Raw genomic sequence first — 22,355 nt, 5'->3', positions numbered from 1 at the left:
TTCATCATTAAAAGCGAGGTGATATATTAAGTTGGCCGAGTGTATTCCTGCGCGTTGCGATAGTTACCATAAATGTCTTAAAGGTGAGAAAAAGACAAATGGTGTATCAGTATACCTTGGACTCCAACAAATTGTGTGAGTTACGTTTGGGAGTACAAATCGAACGAGGAAGGCTTCGGGTGGCCATTATTAAAAGGGTAATCGAAGCAATCGGACGCGCGTTTCATATTTATTGGTACAGCAAATGAAAAACAGCATAATTAACCTAAAAGAAATATGGATCCAAACTGTGCTCCTACCGAAGATCCGTCATATACATAAACATACATAGAAGAAGATGACATGAGTAATACATGATTTTAAACCAAATCGGCCCATAAACACAAATTTTCCAAATATCACTTCAGCGCTGCCTAGAAAATATATTTTTTTAAATTATTTCAGTGTGTATACTGAATATAAATCAAATTGGCCCATAGGTATGAATCTTTCAAATTTATTGACTATAGCTCCAACTAGCAAGTAAATCTTCCGTACAATACGTACACCGAATTTCAACCAAATCTGCATATAAGCAAGAATTTTCCAAATATCTCGATCCCAGCCAGAGTCACCTACGCAGTAAATTTTTCGTATAAATACTTCTTGTTTTATGGGTAAATCATAATGTGGCCAACTATTTCATAGCTCAAAGAAGTACAGCTTAGGCTGGGTTAAGTCCACGCTGCGAGCCGATTACGAAATTTCGATTGCGGCAAATTTCGATCCCTGGGAGCTCAGTGTTTGTTCAGAAGTGCGAGCCAAAATGCTTCCATCTTAGCCTCGCTAAGGTTGGACAGTCTGAAAGAAAGTGTGGAGCTGATTCCACTTCATCTTCCACTTGACTGCTGATAAAAAACGATCAGTTGAAATTCTTAGTCTCACCGCATGAATACATCGCATAATGGCACGTCAGAACAACTATTACTAGCCGTAATAGGTAAAATGTTTTAAAGTGCCCTATAAAAACATTTGCTGCAGCAGAGAACGTCTTCATTTCCTGTTTTATGACACAAAAAGACCCTTAGCCTAATAGCAGTTCGTGCTGCGACAATTCTGCCTGCAATATCCGTAGTCGCCGTGTTCAACATATGTATGTTAAGCGCCAGTGTAGGTGTGGTTCCTAATGCTTCGCTAATTCCTGTTTTACAAGTGTCGCCATCTTTAGTGAGTTCCACCAGACAAGGGCTTCTTGAAAAAATATAGGCTTAAATCGGTTTCCTAGAGCTAATTAATTAATTTTAATTTTACCGATAGCTCCCCTACAGCAGTACAAGGCAACCGACACCTTTCCTACCGTTTCCTCAATGTTAGGCTTCCACGACATCCGCCGTTGATCGCCCACCTAGTTACCTGGTTCAGGTAACCTTGAGCCAGATCGAAAAGGGTGTATAGAAATCGTCCCTTAACCAAAAGTTCCACATCATCTATATAGGCCATCACCCGTTTACAACCGTAATTTAGAGCAGGGGAGAGAGAATGCCACTTTGTGGAGTGCTCCTATTGACTCTTCGCTGAGTGCAGACGCTCCCCCACTCTTCCGCGATAGTTTTGACGCGAAGTAAGCTGTAGATAAGCCTTATTAGGTTGGTTTCAACCCCCAGATTATGAATATACTTGACTATTGCCTCTGGAGTTGCATTGTTGAAGGCCCCCTCGATATCGAAGAAGGCACCTACTCATAATTTTCATGCGTGAAGACTCCCTCTGATCACTTTTCCAATGTGTGCAGGGCGGTATTTACCGACCTTTTCTTGTCTTGAAAGACAGCCACAAGGAATCGCGTTTCTTATGTACAGATCTATCAGTCTCTCTAGCGTTTTTAGGAAAAGCGTTTTTAGCAAAAACGAAGAGACTGATAGGCCTAAAATCCCTGGGGGAAACATTAGAGCCTTTTCCGGCCTTCGGGATGAACGCAACACTCACCACCCTTAAAGCCTTAGGGATGTACCCGATCCTCACGCAGTTCCTATAAATAGGATCCAACCAATTGCACGACATCTTCAGAGCCCTTTGCAGCTGCGCAGGTATGATGCCTTCGGTTCCCGGCGACTTTAATAGTTTGAACGAATATATCGCCCAGACCATGTGAAGACCGGAGAAGTACAGGACCTGGGGGGAGATTCTGTAACCAGTTAGCGACAATATTCGAATCGCTATCGCACTTTTTGACGCAAAAACATTTATATCATGCGTCAAGAAGTGCGATAGCGATCCGAAAATTGGTTACAGAATCTCCCTCCTGTTTAACTGTAAAAAAGAAGTACTGTTCCTCCGAAAGAAGTACGGTTGGTCACATTAGTAGCACATGTACCGAATTTAAACCAAATCGGCCCATAAATGCGAATTTTCAAAATATAACGACTCCAGCGCCACCTATCGGGGGATAAAGAAACACAAACATTCTTCACTATGCCCTCAAACAGTCATCCAAATTTTGTCACATTCGGATGAACGGTTTAGGAGTCTAAAAAGGACATATACTTATATATAAATACATACATTAATTTTTATATATAACCCGGCGAACTTCGTCCCGCCCAAATTAGTTTTTTTTTATTGAAACTTTTTGGTCCAACATTTTCACCAAAAATTTACGTTTACGATTTGCATTGGCACATTCATCTACTAATACCTCACAAACACACCTACAGAAGAATTATAAATACATTGAAAGATAGCTAAAGGCCGCCACGTTTGTAGGCCCTACGCCCCCTTTTCAAATAGCCCCATTTTTCTCCATAAGTACCTCCATATGAAGTTCCAGTATTGTACGGTTTGTATGGGAGGTATCACGCCCCCTAGTCCCAATTTTTCTTCATGAGAATGCGATTGATTTTATATATATAGTGTTCAAAGGTGTGTTGTTGTTTGTGTGTTTACAACCCCCATAAATATAATGACTTGACGACACTTTTCACTCAAAAATCTCAGTTATCTGTAAGCTATATGCATGTCATCTGTGGCGATTTTAATGCTGACATTTTAACAAATAACGCCAAGTGTAAGCATTTACTGAGAAGCTTTAATGCTAGTGGCATTACTATTGCCAACAAATATGCAACACGCTTTGCACCGGAGTGTAAGCCAAGCATGTTGGACCTTTTTGCCGTAAGTGTAATTGGTAATGTAAACCATATTGACCAATTTCTCTTAGCTGGTGTATCTGAGCATGAATTGATGTTTTTATGTTATAATATAGAATTTTGCAGAGCGAAACCAATTACCCACTTAACGTTTAGGGATTACAAAAACATAAACATGAGTGAGTTATTTGAAGAAAGTGCTTCACTGGATTGGAACTCCTGTTGGTTCTTCTCTGACGTTGATAATAAACTAAACCATTTCAACACGCTGGTAAAATAATTGTTTGAAAAATATGTGCTTATTAGAAATATTAAAATTTTTCACAAACGAAAGCCGTGGTTCACTAAAGCCACTCTAAGCCTTATAAAAAAGCGAAACACGGCCTACAAATACTGGAAACGGAATCCCACTTATGATCGTTGGAACCAATATAAAAATTTAAGAAATGAAATAACTGCAAGCCTACGACAGGCAAAAAAGGCCTATCTCGAAACTAAATTTAATGCTAACGTTCCCTCCAAGGTTATGTGGAAAAATATAAATTCAATGGGAGTCTGCGCTAAGGATAAGAAAACCTGCACCGTTGATGCCAATGTGATGAACTCATATTTTATAGGTGCAAATAAGCAAACAAATATTTCGTCATATAAGATAAATCAAACTTTAGCCTTTAAATCTGCCTATGAATTCACGTTCGATGTAGCCACTGAACATGAAATTGTAAAGTGTGTCTATGCCATAAAATCGAACGCCGTTGGTGTGGATGGTATTAGCTTGCGTTTTTTAAAACTGATTATTCCTCACGCGCTTCCCTCACTTACTCCTATAATAAATTTTGCCATAACCTCATTTACCTTCCTAAACCAATGGAAAGTGGCAAATGTTGTTCCAATTCCCAAAAGCAACCTTCATGACTCCGCCTCTAACTATAGGCCTATCAGTGTTTTACCGGCACTATCAAAAGTATTTGAAAAGTTTATTTCCAATCAAATAGTGTTTCATCTGAATGAAAACAACCTCTTGAGGAGTGAGTTTCAATCTTGGTTTAGACCTAACCACAGCTGCTCAACAGCCATAGTAAAGGTTATGGACGACTTTCGCCCTGCCTTTGATAGTAAACTACTCACTATATTAGTACTTCTAGACTTTTCCAAAGCTTTCGATACAGTAAACCATGATATTCTGCTCTTGAAACTAAAACACTACTTCGGTTTTCATGCAACATCAATTAAATTGATGAAAATAATTGTCTTGGGTTCAGCTTGGAAAGCTACCTTAATGTCCGCAATATTTTATTTTTATTTAAAATAATAAGATACCGTCAGCCTGGCTATCTTTTTCAAAAACTGAGCTTTGTTCAGTCATCTCGAACGCATAATATCATTGTTCCAAGATATAAAACATTAACAGCCTCTAGATTGTTCTTTGTTAGTGCTGCCAGACTGTGGAATTCTTTACCAGTGTCAATTAAATGTATAAAATCGACTAGATGCTTCAAAACGGCAGTTACAAACCTCTTTGTGTAGTATCCTTTCTTTTCTCTTGTTTCCCTCTTCTCTAGTATATGTATTACTTTTCTGTTATTGTTAATTTAAAGATAAATTCTAGCCATCGTTATTTTAAGTAAATTTTTTGTGATTAAATTGTCAAATATGTACATTGAAAAGACTACTTTTCTGTTATTGTTAATTTAAAGCTAAATTCTAGCCATCGTTATTTTAAGTAAATTTTTGTGATTAAATTCTCAAATATGTACATTGAAAAGACTGCATGTCTTACCGTACTTTATATTAAATAAATAAATAAATATATCCACTCCATGTCCCAGTACTCTACCATGAACACTTGCAGAGACACGTAGTATGAAAAATTTGGTTTGTATGGGAGGTGCCATGCCCTCTTTTCCAATAGTCTGAAATTTTCTTCAATAGTATGCAATTGATTTCATATATCTCCATACCCAGTTCCAGTGCTGTACCATGAACACTTCCAGAGAAATGCAGTATGAAAAATTTGGTTTGTATGGGAGGTGCCACGCCCTCTTTTCCGAAAACCCAAATTTTTCTCCAATAGTATTCGATTGATTTTATATATCTCCATTCCAAGTTTCAGTTCTCTATTATGAGCACTTCCAGAGATATGGAGTATGAAAAATTCGATTTGTATGGGAGATGCCACGCCCCCTTTTGGAATAGCTCTAATTTTTCGTCACGAGTATGAGAATGATTTTATATATCCCCCTACCAAGTTCCAGTACTCTATCATGAACACTTCCAGAGATATGCAGTATGAGAAATTCGGTTTGTATGGGAGGTGCCACGCCCCCTTTTACAATAGATCCAAATTTTCTCGAAGATTATGCAATTGATTCGAATATCTCCATACCAAGTTCCCGAACTCTACCATGAACATTTCCAGAGTTATACAGTATAAAAAATTCGGTTTGTATGGGAGGTGCCACGCCCTCTTTTCCAAAAGCTCTAATTTTTATCCAAGAGTATGAGATTGATTTTATGTATCTCCATACCAAGTTCCAGTACTCTACCATGAACATTTCCAGAGAAATGCAGTATGAGAAATTCGGTTTGTATGGGTGGTGCCACGCCCCCTTTTGCAATGGATCCAATTTTTCTCCAAGAGTATGCAATTGATTCGTATACCTCTATACCAAGTTCCAGAACTCTATCATGAACACTTCCAGTGATATGCAGTATGAAAAATTCGGTTTGTATGGGAGGTGCCACGCCCCTTTATATATAACGAACTCTTTTTTAGCCTACAACCACCTTTACGACGTGTGCGGTAGGTGTCCGAAATTTCAAAAAAAAATTGGGTTAGCCGTTCTCGAGCTTTGCGAACACAAAAAAAAACGGCTTACAAGATATATATTAGTATAGACCAACGATGGACAAACGCGGCTCTTCGCTTAGCAAAGTGTGGCTCTTTTTATACCCGAGCGCACTTGTGCACAAGGGTATATTAATTGTGTTCACATAACGGTTGTTTGTAACAGCCAAAACGAATCGAGATAGATATAGACAAATGTATACATAAATGCTCAGAATGAATAGAGAAGTCGATTAAGCTATGTCTGTCTGTCCGTCTGTCCGTCCGTCCGTGTACACGATAACTCGAGAAAAAATTGAGATATCTCAACGAAATTTGGTATGTAGGTTTCCGTTAATCCAAGCTAAACTACGTCTTTTTATTCATGATCTCAAACAAAGAATATTTCATCATTTTCCATGGCTAGAAAAAAATATTGCACATAATTTAAAAGCAGATTTTGAAAAAAGATTTGCCGATTTGAAATTATTTAAACGTACGTTTGCATACTTCATAAACCCTCTTTTATGTAACATAACTGAGGATGAATTTACAATATCCGAAATACTCCTTTTTAAGAAAAGCGAAGAAAACTGGGAGTTGTTTGAATTAAAAGAAGATAAGGCATTGAAAGTGCAACATAAAGCTTTGACATTGCTTGAATTCCGGCAACAAGGACCAGATTTAAAATATCCGCTGTAGAAAACAGCTGTGTGCTGTATATCTTCCATTTTTGGGACAACGTATAACCGTGAGTCTTTGTACTCTACAATGAAATACCGTTGACAATAAGTTTCATTTGCGTACCTGATAATCTATATATATAAAACGCGAAGGCATTTTTTGTTCCGCATAAAAGATCTGCACCGTTCATGCGATTTTCGAAAATGGGGTGTAAAATTAAAGCGCTTGGTCTGTAGATGTGCAAACTGGTTTTATTTTTTCTAAATGACTTGCCACCTGTTAAATAATTAAACTCAAGTTATTTACTAATCAATGCCCTCAGATCCGCAGCGTCCGTTCGATTTTCAAAAGTGAAGTACCAAATTAAAGGGCTTAGGGTGTGGATGTTCAAGAAGGTTTTACTTTTTCGATAAAAGTAGCCACCTGTTAGGAAATCAAGCTTAAATTAATTAAAAAGTTAAATCAATTATTAAATATGGGTATCAATCGAAATGGGTTTGAAAAGGCTTTATAACTTAACTACGTATAGGAGGGTTGCCACATGTTAAAAAAATGTAGTTCAATTTTAATTAAAGCAATTTTGTAAGTGAGTAAGGTACCGCTGTATGGGTGTCATACAAAAGAGGGTTAAGAAGGTAGTAGTTTGGAAATATTTTGAGTAGGGTTACCACCTATTTGAGAAGACTAATTGAACTATTTGATACCCAAGTTATATGAAAAATTAACGATGGATATCAAAAGAAAAAGCTTCACGAATTACTTAGTTTGACAATTTAGATCATTTTTGACGTGTTTGAGGGTTGCCCCAGTTTAAAGGGCTAAACCAAAACTATTTAATAAGTTGAATGAATTACTAACCGACGGTTATCAATGGAAATGGGTTTAAAATCCTTTATTTACGAACTATATTTAGGAGGGTTGCCGCGTGTTTAAAAAATAAATTTCCACTTAATTCATCAGTTACTTGAAATATTTATAATAATGTCAGACGAAAAATATTTAAGGAAATTTGAGTTCGAAAATAATTTATAAGAGGGTTGCCCCCTGTTTTGAAAGTGGTATTTCGTTTAATTATACATAAGTTACATGAAATTTTAAATTATGGTTATCAAAAGAAAGAGTGTTACGAAATCTTTAAATTGAACATTTGTTTTTTTTTTTTTTTAAATTAAGCTCAAATTATTTAAGAAGTTAAATGGATTGTCCAAAGATGGGTATCAATCGAAATGGGTTTGAAAATAATTTATTTGTAAACTGTATTTAGGAGGAGTGGTCATGTGCTTCAAAAAATTAAATTCAACTTAATTCATCAGTTAATTGAAATATGTATAACAAAGCCAGGTGAAAGATTTTAGTTCGAAAGTACTTTTAAAGGGGTTGCCACCTGTTTAAAAAGTCGAATTTATTTTACTTAACGAAAGATACATAAATGAAATATCGAAATATTAGTATCAAACGAAAGAATTTTGAGGAAAATATAGGCTCATAATATTTTTAATTGGAGTTGCCATCTATTTTTTTTTAAGGTCATATCATCTTCACCGTTATTTCGAATTTCCAAAATGAGAAGTCAAATTAAAGAACTGGGATTCTACATAGATATGCACAGGTTTTATTTTTTAAAGTTACAGGGAGATTGGATATTTGATGAAATGAAAACCGACACCATGCGAAACCTCTCATCACTGAGAAATGGTTTAGATTAATCATTAGGAATATTTTTAGAGGCTTTTGAATAGGGTTTCAACTGTTTAAAAAATTTAATTAAATGTTGGCATTTTGACGCCATGCGGGTTCGCTAGTTTCTGAAAGTTATAAAAACTATCAGCATTTTGTGGTTGCGTACACGAAAAAATTGCAAAATAGGGGAAATAGAGAGAACAAAATTACAATACCTTTTGAGGGAAAGCTGCTAGTTTCTGTTCAGCAATTTGCCAAGAAGAAAACAGCTGGTTGGAATTTGCGCAAATCCCTAAATTTAATTTGATGGTTTGGAAGTTAAAATAGTAATCTGCGATTAATTAAACCTGTAAGAAGTAAGTAATTATTCGTTTAGTCAGTGAACTGTGTCAGGATGAGACTTCGGGATTTGTTTTCTAACGTTTTCAATTTTATACTTTTGAATGTAAACAAAATTTCTCTCAGCTCTTCGTCTAACTTGCAAGTTTCTGCAAATTTTCTGTTCGCATACTATTCTAGATATTTTTCTCTTGAGAGATGACATTTCACCGGAATTTTACTGTTTTACATTTTATACTGGAGATTTTAATAGAACGTACCTATTGACCAACCAACATTTAACAGAACTGTTATGAACGGCTTTAACTGACCCTGCGTGAAACCCCAACTAGTCAGGAAAAATTCTAGTTTACAACTAGAATTTCCTGACAGAAACCGAACTAGTTCGAAAATGATCAGACTTGTGCAAAGTACAAAACGATTTAGTCATGCCATGTTTTATTTGACTTCGACAGTTTAATACAATAAAGTACACAAAATATTATTACTTTTGTTTCGGTATATTTTGTAAACCAATAAATCGAGTACGTATTCAATTATACCAGACCTGTTAAATAATGATAAATATTCATAATGATTATTGATTAAAGCATTTTTTTTTGGATAACCGTTTAATGATTACATACCGATATTACCACCTTTTTAATGATTAATAATTAATTACTTAAAAAAAAAGTTAATTAAATCATTAATTTTAATTACATCATTATTTTGTTATTTTTGATAATTATAAATTATTTTTGACTTTTTTTAATTACACGATTAACATAATTATTTGTTAATTTCTATTATCAATCAACAAGCCAAACAATGGATAAAAATTAAGAATTATTTATTTATTTTATTCTTATCCAAATCTCAAATTTTTAACATTAATTATTACCTTTATAAATTTTTAAAACGAATATACTAAAATATGCAAAGTTAATGAATTTAATTTATTTTAATGAACACTTTTATTTCTGTTTTAGTTCACTCAAAAATGAACTGAAGTATTCATTTTATTTTTAACTAAAAGGTTTTCTTTTGCGTATTCAATATTATTAAAAAAGATAAAAATATAGTATTTATTGTACCTGAAACCTTTTACTTTTAATAACATTTAATGAAAAATGCATTTAAATTTATGTTCGAAAGTCTGGAATATTTATGTGTTTATTTTTGCTTTTAATTAATACTCCAAAAATTTAACACTAATTATTTGCAAATCTAAGGCTGCTAAATAAAAATGTGTAATATATTAAAGTGCACTTAATCAAAAGTTTTTTATTGTATATTCATGAATTAATTTCATTTTTTGACTGCCAAAGGAGTGCTTTTGGTCCATAATTGGACTAGCATTTTTCTGCCTATTTTGAACTAGTATGAGACTGGTATATTTCTGACCGAAATCTGACAATTGCCATCTCGTAGGACATCCCCATGTTAAAAATACCAGTTGATTGCATGGAAAAAAGATAGTTGGCTGACTAGTTCGGCATGCGGTTCATACTAGTTGTGAGGTCGTTTACAACTAGTACATTTGACTACAGGGGACGTAAAACCAGATATTGAAAATTTGGCCAAATGGATCTTTTGAATTTTCTTTAATATATATCTTACGTACATTAGAATAACAATAAAATTAATGTTTTTCATTTCTAATAATAAATTTATTTAAAAATAAAACTTTAGTTTTAATTGTTTTTTTGTGGCTCTTTGTAGCATTTCGAATTTACATGTTGCTCTTTTCGGTCTTGCCCACCCCTGGTATAGATTTTATATAATACCCGCGGGTTTTACCACATGTTTTTATACAAATATGAAAAATAGTTTAATGGTGTTATATTTCGCCCATTTTGTTTTGTTTTGAAACGAGTTATGAAAGATTTCAATCCTTAAAACTCATCGTAAACTTATAGACCTTAAAATGGTTCCAAGGATACACCGCGTGAACGTGTAACCTTCTGGCAAGTGCCATGGCGGGTTCTAATATTTCCAACTCAAATTCAGTACCCTGGCTTTGATAAAATATCTACCACTTCGCAGAACGGTAGCTAAATGAGGCATTTAGAGGTATGTATGAATCATGAGAGCTTAAGCCGGCTCTCCCTTTTCCGGCACTGATAAAATAAATCTCCATAACAGATTTAAAATACTTCCAGAGATTTTCTATTAAGAAAGTTTTAGTATCTATGGGAGGCGACATGCCTCCTTTTTTAATAGCTCACATTATTTTTATGACCGATGATAAATTTTATATACATACTTAACTCCATACCAATTTCCAGTATTCTTCCACAAACACTTCCAGGGATATGTGATAGGAAAAAGCCAATTTTTACGGAAAGTGCCACGCCCCTTTTCTTATAGCCCTGTTTGCTTCCATGAGTATGGAATTGATTTTATATATCCCAGTACCAAGTCACAGTACTCCACCATAAACACCTCTAGAGATATGCAGTATAAAATAGTAAATAATATGCAGTATAAAATAGCAAATTTGTACGGGAGGTACCACGCCCCCTTTGCGAATAACCCCAAATTTTTCTCCACGAGAATGGAATTAATTTTGTATACACATCTCGGCGCCAAGTTCCAGTTCTCTGCAATAAACATCTCCAGAGATATGAATCACAAAAAAGTAAATTTGCATGGGAGTTGCCACGTTACCTTGTCCCAATACCTCTCCCTTTTCTCCAATGACATTGGTTTCACATACATACATACATATGTATCTCCAAACTAAGCTTGAGTACTCCATCCCAAATATCTGTAGAGATATGCATTATGAAACTTTAATTTAGTATGAGAGGTGCCACGCCCCTTTTCCAAAAACGTTAATTTTTCTCTGTGAGTGAGCATGAATTTGATTTCTCCATACCAAGTTCCAGTTCTCTCCCACAAATACTTCCAGAGATATGTATGTATTATGGAAATTCCAATTTTTATGGGAGGCGCCTTGAGTTATCGGAATTACTTTCAGTCAGTAAATATAACCGCGAAACCAAGATACGGTTACCAGATTTGTAAGGGCGAAAATCGGGACAATTATAAAGCATCGAATCCGAACATACAATTTTGTTTTTAGAATAAAAAGACATAACATCTATTAACAGAGATTTATTTAAAACAAAATATAATAAAGTATACGTTTGAAGTAGCTAAGACTTACCGTTGATTTTTGACAATTTTTTGTTCGCGCGTTTTCTTCCATACAAAGTAAGTCCTAGTCACTTAAAGTTTTCCCTTTCAATCGAATGGGCTACAAAACTGCATACTCACAACGCTTCGTAGAAATCTAATTAAAAAGCTCAAAAATTTAATGAAACTATGTCGAATTTTGCTAATTTTTGTAAAAAATTTTAAATTGTGACTTACAATTTCATAAACAAATAATTAAAATTAAATAATCGAAAGGGGAATAGCTAAATAATTGTAAAATGACTTTTCCCTATTTATATTTTCGCCACTGTATCTACGGCTTATATTTTTCCTACTCATGATTTTTAAGGCAGTTGGTGTTATTTTTTGTAATTTCAATAAAATCAAGTTAGAATTGTTTCATTAAAAAAATTTAACAAATCATTACAAAAACCTTAAAAAAACTGTGACAAGAATAATAGACTGCAATATATCGATAGTTTGACAGAATAAAACATAACCAAAGATCACCGAAAATAAGGACGAGGCTATGTTTATGGCTCCCTTATATTCTAATCGTTTGTGATAACGAAAGTGCTGACATGTTTGTGCGAGAAAATGTATTCTTATTAAATTGATAAAGAAAATACTGAAAAATCGGGACTTAATCGGTACAAATATGAATAATCGGGACACTTATACGTCCCGACTTTTAAAAAAATATTCATATTAATTTTCTCAAAGTCGGTACTGTCCCGCCAAAATCCGTACGAATGGTCACCGTGGTCTAAGATCATCCTTTTGAAATCCGTAGTAAGTGTGCAAAATTTGGTTCTGATCGGGAAAGCGGCTGGGGAAGTACCCTATTTTTCAATCCAGGTCATAAATCATCTGTGTGCAAAATTTCATTTTCAAACAGGTGGCAACCCTCTTGAAAAATATCTTCGAAATTAAGCTCTCTTAAACCTTTTTTCGTTTGACACCTTTATTGTAATATTTGATTGAATTTATTAATTTAATTTAACTTTTTTAACAGATTGCAACTGATAAAAAAAGTAAACTCTTTACCAATCTAGGTCCGTTCATCGTTTCCGCGTATTAATTTAATTAAACGTTTTTACCAGGTGGCAACTCTTTAAAAAAGTAGCCTATTTTCCAATCTAAGTCATAAACTGTCTGCGAGCAAAATTTCATGCAAATCCGTTAAGTAGTTTCCGCGTAATAATTTAATTAAAATTTTTAACAGATGGCAAATTAAAAAAAAAAGCATAATATTTTCCAATTTAGGTCATAAACTATTTATGCAAATCCGTGCAGTTGTATCCTCCTTTCTATGTTATAAGCTATCTGTGAGTAAAATTTCATGCAAATCCGTTCAGTCGTTTTCGCGTGTTAATGTAATTAACCTTTTTAAAAAGGAGGCAACTCTTAAAAAAAAGTTGCCTGTTTTACAATCTAGGACAAAAAATATATGTGTGCAAAATGGCATACAAAACCCGTTCAGTCATTTCCGCGTGTTATTTGAGTAAACTTTTTTAGCAGATGGAAACTCTTAAGAAAAGTAGCCTATTTTACAATCTAGGTTATAAGCCAGGGGTGGGCAATGCCGAGGCTACAAAGAGCCAAAAAAGGCAACAAAAACTAAAATTTTATTTTTAAATAAAATTATTATTAGAAATGAAAAACATTAATTTAATTATTATTCTAATGTACGTAACATAAGATATTAAAAAAATTCAAAAGATCCATTTGGTCAAATGTTCAAAATCTGGTTTCAGTTAAATGTTGGTTTCTTTACGAATAATTACTTACTTCTTATAAGTTTAAATAGTCGCATTTTACTATTTTAACTTCCAAACCACAAATTTCAATTCAGGGATTTGCGTAAATTCCTATCAGCTGTTTTTGATCAGCTGTTTCCTTGTTGGCAAATTGCTGTGGGCAAACATTTTTCTAGCAGAAACTAGCAGCTTTCCCCTAAAATTTGGTCTTTGATCGTGGTCTGGAGGTAGGGGCTGGATCAAGGCGTTACGCGTACCGTACTGAGGATCAGCCTGGCTGGGAGCCCCTAAATAGCCCAGTCGCTAACGGAGCCCTCTGGGAACCAGGCCGCACCCGGTTGCATTCGATGGCCTTACCCTGGGTACTGCGGATCTCTGCCCGGGGCCGACGAACCCTTTCTCCGCAACTCGTGGGAATATGAGCGAATTAAAAAATAAATTAAAATCAACAACAACGGAAATTGAGACCGGCACTCATAAAAAGTCGGAAGGGCAGTTGCCCAGACACCATGGGGCCCATGCGATGCAGGGTCCCTCTACTAGCCACGACGTGGCCAGCACTAGTGGGGTACGTAAGCCTCTGGCGATGCCGGGGTCAGGCGTATCCACAAAAGCGGAAAGGAAGAGGGTGGGGGAACCGAAACGGGATTTTCCCGGCACCAGTGAAGGCAAACCTGGCTTGCAGCTTGCAGCCCCAGGGGGCGCCAGAGCTGATGCGCGGGCCCCGCCTCCCCCTACTCCTACTGCATTTACAAGGCCTGATGACAGGCCACCACCAAGCGCAGCCATTGCTAAGCACAGGAAGGCTGCCATGAGGATCTTGAAGAGATCCGCATTAACCCCGGACCTATGTAGCAGGGCGCTGCCCTGTCACGTGGAAGAGATCCGCTCGGAGATAGCGTGGGCAATGACGATAGTGCCCGACTATCAGCTGCCGGTGCTCGGAGAGCCACCAGCTGCGGAAAAGCGCAATAGATCGATGGAGGTTGCGCAAAACAAGTCGAAAAGAGCCAGGACGCAAGGCCCCACCTTTGCTGAGGTAGCCAAAAATCGGATCCTCCTGGGTGTGCTCGATGAGAACCAGGAAGACGAATTGGCACTGAGAGCTCATTGGAAATGGGTTAAAGCGGAATTGGCGAACATATGCGTTAGCGTGCTTCGGGAGCACCCCGGACCACCTCCGATATGCCGGGACGCAGGTTGGTTCCAAGGCAACGTCAAGATCGTCGCGTGCGACGATGAAAGGTCTGCGGGCATGTACAAGAAGGCGATGGCCATGCTGGGAGAGGTCTACCCCGGAGCGATGCTACGGGCTGTGGACTTCAAGGACATCCCATCCAGGCCTAGAGCAAGGGCATGGATACCGGCCAAACCGACCGAACCAGAGAGAGTGCTTGAGATTATAAGGCTCTTTAATCCCGAGTTACCCTCTCACAATTGGAAGGTGGTGCGGCTAGAGCATAGCACAAAGTCGACTCGTCAGGCGGTCCTTTTGCTAAATAAGGAGTCGTTGCCACTCCTCGAAAAGACTGGGGGCGTCATCAATTACGGTTTCGACACCGCAAAGATAAGGGTGTACACGAACGACGTGAACGCAGCAAGAGGCAACGAAGTTGAGCCGGAAGCAGACAACAGCGAGGATGAGGTGGACGAGGAACCCAACCAGGCCAATCCGATGGATGACCTGGCTGGTGGATACGCCTCATCTACATCCTCTCTGGGAGTCGACCATATCTTCCGGCAATACACAGAAGAGGAGCTGATGTCAGATGACGACGAGGCGAACTCAACAGTGGTGGAGGGGGTGGGAAGGTGCGGCCAAGATGGTTCGCGTCCTCCAGATTAATCTCCACCACAGCAAAGCAGCGTCGGCTGCACTGCTGCTCCAGCTCTCCAAGGGGGCAGCAGACATCGCCCTCATCCAGGAGCCTTGGGTGATAGGGCATAGAATATGCGGGCTGAAGTCGGCAGAGCACACTTTGATAAGTGGAGCTACCATAGGTAAACCAAGGGCCTGCATCCTTGTAAGTACCAACCTAAAAATATTGTTTCTTCCTCAGTTCAGTGACGAGGACACCACCACCATCAGTCTGGAGGCGAACGGACGACAAATAAGGCTTGCCTCGATGTATCTGGCACATGACAGGCCTGTTCCAACCCTACCGGTCGAACATTTAGTGGAGCGCTGGGACGGGGCCCTGATTCTAGGAGGTGATGCAATGCACACCATAGCACATGGGGAAGTGGAGACATCAATGAACGGGGTGAGTCACTCTTTGAATTCATACTAAAATCTAACTTAGTTATAAGCAATAGGGGTAGCGAGCCTACCTTCATAACGAAGAGCAGAAGAGAGGTCCTGGATGTTACCCTCGTCTCAGAAGATGCGGAGGTCATGATCAGGAACTGGAGGGTGCTTGATGAGCATTCCTTCTCTGATCATCGCTTCATCCAATTCGACTTAGATGGGGTCCCGTCCAAGGTACCTGCCAAAAGAAATCTAAGGAAAGCCGACTGGCATAAGTACAGAAGAGAGCTTGACAAGCGGCTCTCAAGAACCACACTAGCAATTCCAGGAAACTCTAGGGACCTAGATAGGCTGGCAAATCGCTTTACTGCGGCATGTGGCAAGGCTCTGGATCAGGCCTGCCCCATGGTAAAGCCGAGCGGCAAAAAGAAACCACCTTGGTGGAGTACAGAGATTGACGAGGCCCGCAAAAATTGTCGTAGAGCCTTCAATCTCGCAAAATCCTCGGGAGGCGATATGCAATGGGAAATCTATAAGTTAAACTTGAAAGATTACAAGAAACTACTAAGGAAGAGCAAGAGATCCTCATGGAGGAACTTTTGCAGTGGTATGGAATCCGTATCAGAAGGTTCTAGGCTCAGGAAGGTTCTCTCTAGTTCACCTCGTATCGCCCCGGGATGCTTGCTAAGATCCGACGGAGCGTGGACGGAAACTGGGGAGGAATCCCTGGACCATCTTCTGAGCACGCACTTTCCAGGCGCCACCGAGCAGCCATTGGACGGGCCAATAAGAAATAGAGGTCAACCAGTTACGGTAGACCTCATCACCAAAGAAAAACTAATGTGGGCAATAGGGTCCTTCAAGCCTTACAAATCTGCGGGTCCAGATGGTGTTACACCGATTCAGCTGCAGCAATCTATGGAGCTAAGCTCAAAATGGCTGTATGCTATTTTTAAGGGAGTCCTCACTCTCAACTACATTCCGGAGACCTGGCAAAGGTCAAAGGTTGTCTTCATTCCTAAAGCGGGAAGAACATCCCATACTAGCGCCAAGGATTTTAGACCTATCAGTCTATCATCTTTCCAGCTCAAGATAATGGAGCGACTGATTGAATCATTTCTTAGGGAATCGGTTGCAGACAAGCTTATGGCTTCGCAGCATGCCTATATGAAGGGGAAGTCCACCGAAACAGCGCTACACGAAATCGTATCGCATATTGAGAAATCCCTTGCGATAAAGGAATACACCTTGATAGCATTCTTAGACATTGAGGGTGCTTTCAACAACATCACACCTGAAGCAATCACATCAGCTCTAACTGGTCTGGACATCGACTCACGGCTGGTGTCGCTTATACGACAGCTGCTAGTTGGCAGGGTCGTGCGGGCGGAACTGGCGGGCGTGTCGCTGGACAGATACGTTTGCAGGGGAACCCCGCAGGGTGGGGTCCTCTCCCCCCTTCTATGGGTCATGGCGATTAATGAATTATTGCAGACCCTGGAAGGGGGGGAGGCTCCAAGGTCATAGCGTATGCTGACGACCTTGCGGTGGTTGTGAGTGGAAAATTTCCACAAACTCTTTGTGACATTATGCAGGACAGACTAAGGTTAATCGAGAGATGGACCAAGGAGAAAGGTCTGGGTGTTAACCCAGAAAAAACGGACCTGGTGCTCTTTACCAGGAAGTACAAAATCCCCTCACTTCAGCTCCCTGCCATAGGCAATAAGATTCTGAAGCTAGGGGAGTCTGCAAAATATCTAGGCGTAGTCCTGGACAAAAAGCTTAACTGGGCGCAAAATATACAAGAGTGTGTTAAAAAAGCGACGGTAGCCCTCTACAGCTGCAAGGGGGCGATTGGGCGTAGCTGGGGGCTGTCCCCTAGCATCATGTATTGGTTATACACGGTAGTTGTTAGGCCGATTCTATTATATGGGGTCTTGGTATGGTGGCCAAGTCTCAACAGGAAATCTACAACTGAAGCACTCCAAAAGGTGCAAAGAATTGCGATGCTCTGCATCTGTGGGGCCCTGCGCACAACTCCATCGGAGGCTATGTGCGTGCTCCTCGATATTTTACCAATTGAAATTGTTGGAAAGCAATCAGCGGGGTGTGCCGCCTTGAGGTTGAGGGAACTACCAGGCTGGAGGGACACTCAGGAAGGCCACACCGCAATCTTAAAGGACGTAAATATACCGGACACGGATTACTGTGCACCAAGGTTGAACTTCACAAAGAGGTATAGGATTTCCATTCCAGATAGAAAATTCTGGTCAGGAGGGGCTCCCGATGACAATGGATCACTCCACCTCTACACCGATGGCTCTAAGCTAGACGGCAAGGTAGGAGGGGGGGTCTTCTCGGCCCGACTGGGGCTGGAAATATGTTTTCGCTTACCCAACCACTGCAGCGTCTTTCAAGCTGAGGTCGCTGCCATACAGGAAGCGGTTGAACACCTACGTACAAGAGAAGTCATTTATAACGATATCTTCATCTACTCAGACAGTCAGGCCGCACTCAAAGCGCTCGACTCGGTCACATGCAGTTCAAAAACCGTAGCGGACTGTCGCAGATCTCTGAACGAGATGGCTGAGCAGTCTGCACTTCACTTGGTATGGGTTCCGGGGCACCGGAACATACCAGGCAACGAAAAGGCGGACGAACTTGCAAGAGAGGGCACATCCGCTCCACTTTCGCAGGCCTGGAAGGGATTAGGCATGCCGCTCGCTACCTGCAAGCTCATTCTAAGGGATCTGTCTCTTAAACTAGCAAGGGACAGGTGGGATAGCCTCACCACTTGCAACAACACGAAGCTTACATGGCCTAAATGGGACAAAAAGCGGTCGAAGGACCTCCTCATGCTGAGCAAAGGAGACCTAGCCGCAGCTGTGGGTCTGCTAACAGGCCATGTTGCTATCGGGGGGCACGCGGAGAGGTTAGGGATCCCCCATAACGACTTCTGCAGAAGCTGCAGAAATGAAGAAGAGCCAGAAACCTTGCGGCACCTGTTATGCGAGTGCCCCGCACTTTGTAGAAGAAGACAAAAGTTCATGGGTTCAGGATTCTTTGAGGACCTAACCGACATAGCCGAAGTAGGCATACGGCAACTTCTGGGTTTCGCAAAATCCACACGATGGTTTGAGTAGGAGGGTTCTAACGATCCGCGTGGTATCACAACGGGCCCACAATCTAGGGCCTATGTGTGCTAGTGGGGTCACGGGCAGCCACATCAACCTAACCTAACCTAACCTTCCCCTAAAATGAAATGTCATTTTGCTCTCTCAATTTCTCCTACTTTGCAAGTTTCTTGCGTACACGAAAACAAAAAAAAAACTGATAGTTTTTTAAACGTCAATAAATGTTAGGTACGCGAATGCAAATAATTGTGAACGGTATTTTGACTTTACGAATTTCATTGTAGAGTACAAAGACTCATAGTGATACGTTGTACCAAAAATTTGAAATATACGGCACGCAGCTGTTTTCAACAGCGGATATTTTAAATCTGGTACTTGTTGCCGACAATTCAAGCAATGGCAAAGCTTTATGTTGCCGTTCCAGTGCCTTATCTTTTTTTATTCCAAAAACACCAACTCTTCTTCGCTTTTCTGAAAAACGAAAATTTCGGATATTGTAAATTCATCCTCAACACACATAAATGGGTTTATGAAGTGTGAAAACATACACTTAAATAATTTCAAATCAGTAAAACTTTTTTCAATATCTACCTTTAAATCATGTGCTAAATTTTTTTCTAGCTATGGAAAATGATGAAATATTCTTTTTTCGAGATCATGATCAAAACACGTAGTTTAGCTTCCACCATGGATCAGGTGTTCACTATACGCCAAATCTTGGAAAAGACCCGCGAGAATAGGATCGACACACACCATCTATTTGTCGATTTCAAAGCCGCTTTCGACAGCACGAAGAGAAGTTGCCTTTATGCCGCGATGTCTGAATTTGGTATCCCCGCGAAACTAATACGGCTGTGTAAAATGACGTTGAGCAATACCACCAGCTCCGTCAGAATAGGGAAGGACCTCTCCGAGCCGTTTGATACCAAACGAGGTTTCAGACAAGGGGACTCCCTTTCGTGTGATTTCTTTAATCTTATGTTGGAGAAGATAATAAGAGCCGCAGAACTGAACCGCTCAGGCAAAATACTTTACAAGAGCGTACAACTGATGGCATATGCCGACGACATCAATATTATCGGTACAAACAGGGGCTACGTCTGTTCTCCTTCTCGATATTAGATAGAGAAACAAAGCGAATGGGTCTGGTGGTGAACGAGGACAAAGCGAAGTATATCCTGTCATCACACATACAGTCAGAGCGTACGCGTCTTGGCACACACGTCACTGTTGACAGTTACCGGCTTGAAAAAGTAGACGACTTGGTTTATTTGGAACCAGCATTAACACCAATAATAATGTCAGCCTTGACATCCAACGGAGAGTCACTCTTGCCAACAAGTGCTACTTTGAACTGAGTAGGCAATCGAAAAGTAAAGTCCTTTCTCGTCGTAAAAAGATCACACTCTATAAGTCACTCATCGTGCCTGTGCCGCTATACGCTAGGCGGGGCATGGACAATGAAAATATCTGATGAAGCGTCTGTTGGAGTTTTCGAGAGAAATATTCTGCGAAAAATTTACGGACCTTTACGCGTTGTCTATGGCGACGAGCTTTACAACGATATAGACATAGTGCAGCGAATTAAAATTCAGCGGCTCCGCTGGCTTGGCCATGTCTTTCGAATGGACAGAAACGCTCCTGCTCTGAAAGTATTCAACGCGGGCTACGATGCTGGTAACCGAGGAAGAGGAAGCCATCCTATGCGTTGAGAAGACCAGGTGGAGAGGGACTTGGCTTCACTTGGCGTCAGTTGGCACAGAAGAGAAATGACTGGCGTGCTGTTTTTGACTCGGCCAAGATCGCTTAGGCGGTTACAGCGCCAATAAGGAAGAAGAAGAAGAAGCTTAGCTTCAAAACTAAAAATAATTTGCGACAAATCAAAAATATTTTTATTCTCTCCTTGTAGAGACAAATCCAAGTTTTGCAAATGTTCCATCATACCTGTAAGAACATTAAGTCAGAAAGCCAATTTTTATTCTCCAATTGCGGGGTCAATTTGCGAATGTGTATAAAAAAAGAATAAAATAAAAAAAAACAACACAATGGAATAGAATGTCCAAGAAATATGTATTTTGAAAAGTAAAAAGAGCCAAAATGTTCTAAATAAGCAAAGAGAAAGTAAAAAGAGCCGCGCTTTTCTGCGCAAAGAGCCGCATTTGGTTCAAAGAGCCACGTTTGCCCACCGTTGTTATAAGCTATCTGGCCATATCATATCCTGGGTTACGGACGCGACATTCGCACGCGTTTCACTTATTTTAAAATAGGAAGGAAACTGAGAGATCGTACGTACATTAGGGCGATTCAAAACTTGAACTTTTTTGAATTTCGACTGGGAATGTTCGGATTCTTGAAAATAATAGGGAAGACAAGTTCTTTCTAAAATTTCAGCTTATTCGAACAAGATTTAGAGGTCGCTCAACGCTGTTGTTTGTTTTCCGGAAACTGCAGATTTTAAATGCATCTTTATAAAAAAATAGGTATATTTTCATCAAATCTTGTCGGATTTCGTTGAAAATTCGTTGGTAAGTTTCCAAATATCAGTTTATTAGAACACAGTTTATATTAGTTTGATAAATTAGTTTTAAATGCATATGTTAATTAGTTAGTAACAAAGTTTTGCCTTATAAAAAATGAATATTTGCAATAACTTTATTTTGTTCCTTAACGAGTGAGCATGTGCTTAATACATTTAAGATCACATTATAATTCATACCAATAGTGGACCTCATCATTAAATATTACTAATCATCAAATAAAAAAAATCACCAGATAAACATCACTCATACGCCATGTTGAATCCAAGTGTTCTCCTAGTCATTGCAAATATTAATGGTATAATAACAATATTTTGGCGCATGCACCTTTGCCAAGTGTTTGGCTGAGCTTCTCCTTCAATTTGTGGTGAGGGTCTTGATGTTGTGAAAAAAAGGCACGGACCTACAGCTTTACGCCGCCTCCGAACAGAAATGGCTTTTGTGAGAAGCTTTTTTAAGGCAGAAATACACACGGAGGCAGTGTTAGGAGTTAATCAATTAATTTTTCTATCATACCACTAATACCCAAAGAGTAAACAATTATTTCGATGAATTTTTCAAGCCCTTGTGTTTATTTCAGATATAATAATGACATAAAACTATTGCACACGGTGCAAGCGTTTAATAACATCTTTTTTTCTTGGAATAGTTTCTCGGTGCTTCCGAACTGTCAAAAACAATGCTTGTTTTTGCTCCTCACTTTTGGCATGCATGTTGTTGAAGCTTTGAGCGAGCGCCACTCCACGCTCTGCGGTGTCGTTTACAAATTTTAAATTCCTTATATTTTTTTCTTATATATAAAAATAAGTGCACGTTTTTGGTGTGACCTCATAACTTGAGAACGGCTTCACCGAATTCAACCAAATTTATGTGGCAT

General features: G+C 39.2%; 3 protein-coding genes across 5 annotated transcripts in view; 2 read left to right on the top strand and 1 right to left on the bottom strand.

Annotated features, from left to right (window-relative positions):
* LOC118735079 (1-acyl-sn-glycerol-3-phosphate acyltransferase alpha) overlaps window positions 1-22,355 on the bottom strand; it is a 254,120-nt gene that overhangs the window by 227,452 nt on the left and 4,313 nt on the right. The window lies entirely within an intron of this gene.
* On the top strand, window positions 13,704-16,220 carry LOC118735078. Its single transcript, XM_036464682.1, has 2 exons — window positions 13,704-15,560; window positions 15,620-16,220. The coding sequence occupies exon 1, from the start codon at window positions 13,978-13,980 to the stop codon at window positions 15,403-15,405; it is 1,428 nt and encodes a 475-aa protein (XP_036320575.1). The 5' UTR covers window positions 13,704-13,977; the 3' UTR covers window positions 15,406-15,560; window positions 15,620-16,220.
* LOC118736115 overlaps window positions 16,236-22,355 on the top strand; it is a 92,436-nt gene continuing 86,316 nt past the window's right edge. Inside the window, exons 1-2 of the mRNA XM_036466215.1 lie at window positions 16,236-16,435; window positions 17,312-18,416. Coding sequence (XP_036322108.1) covers window positions 16,395-16,435; window positions 17,312-18,416 — 1,146 coding nt within the window. The 5' untranslated portion in view covers window positions 16,236-16,394. The remainder of the gene's footprint in view (window positions 16,436-17,311; window positions 18,417-22,355) is intronic.

This window comes from Rhagoletis pomonella, unplaced genomic scaffold (assembly GCF_013731165.1).
Source record: "Rhagoletis pomonella isolate Grant_MI unplaced genomic scaffold, Rhpom_1.0 Rhpom_scaffold_00003, whole genome shotgun sequence".
Classification (NCBI taxonomy): domain Eukaryota; kingdom Metazoa; phylum Arthropoda; class Insecta; order Diptera; family Tephritidae; genus Rhagoletis; species Rhagoletis pomonella.
The sequence above is the reverse complement of the archived record's forward strand: the minus strand, read 5'-3'. Positions and strand labels throughout refer to the sequence as shown.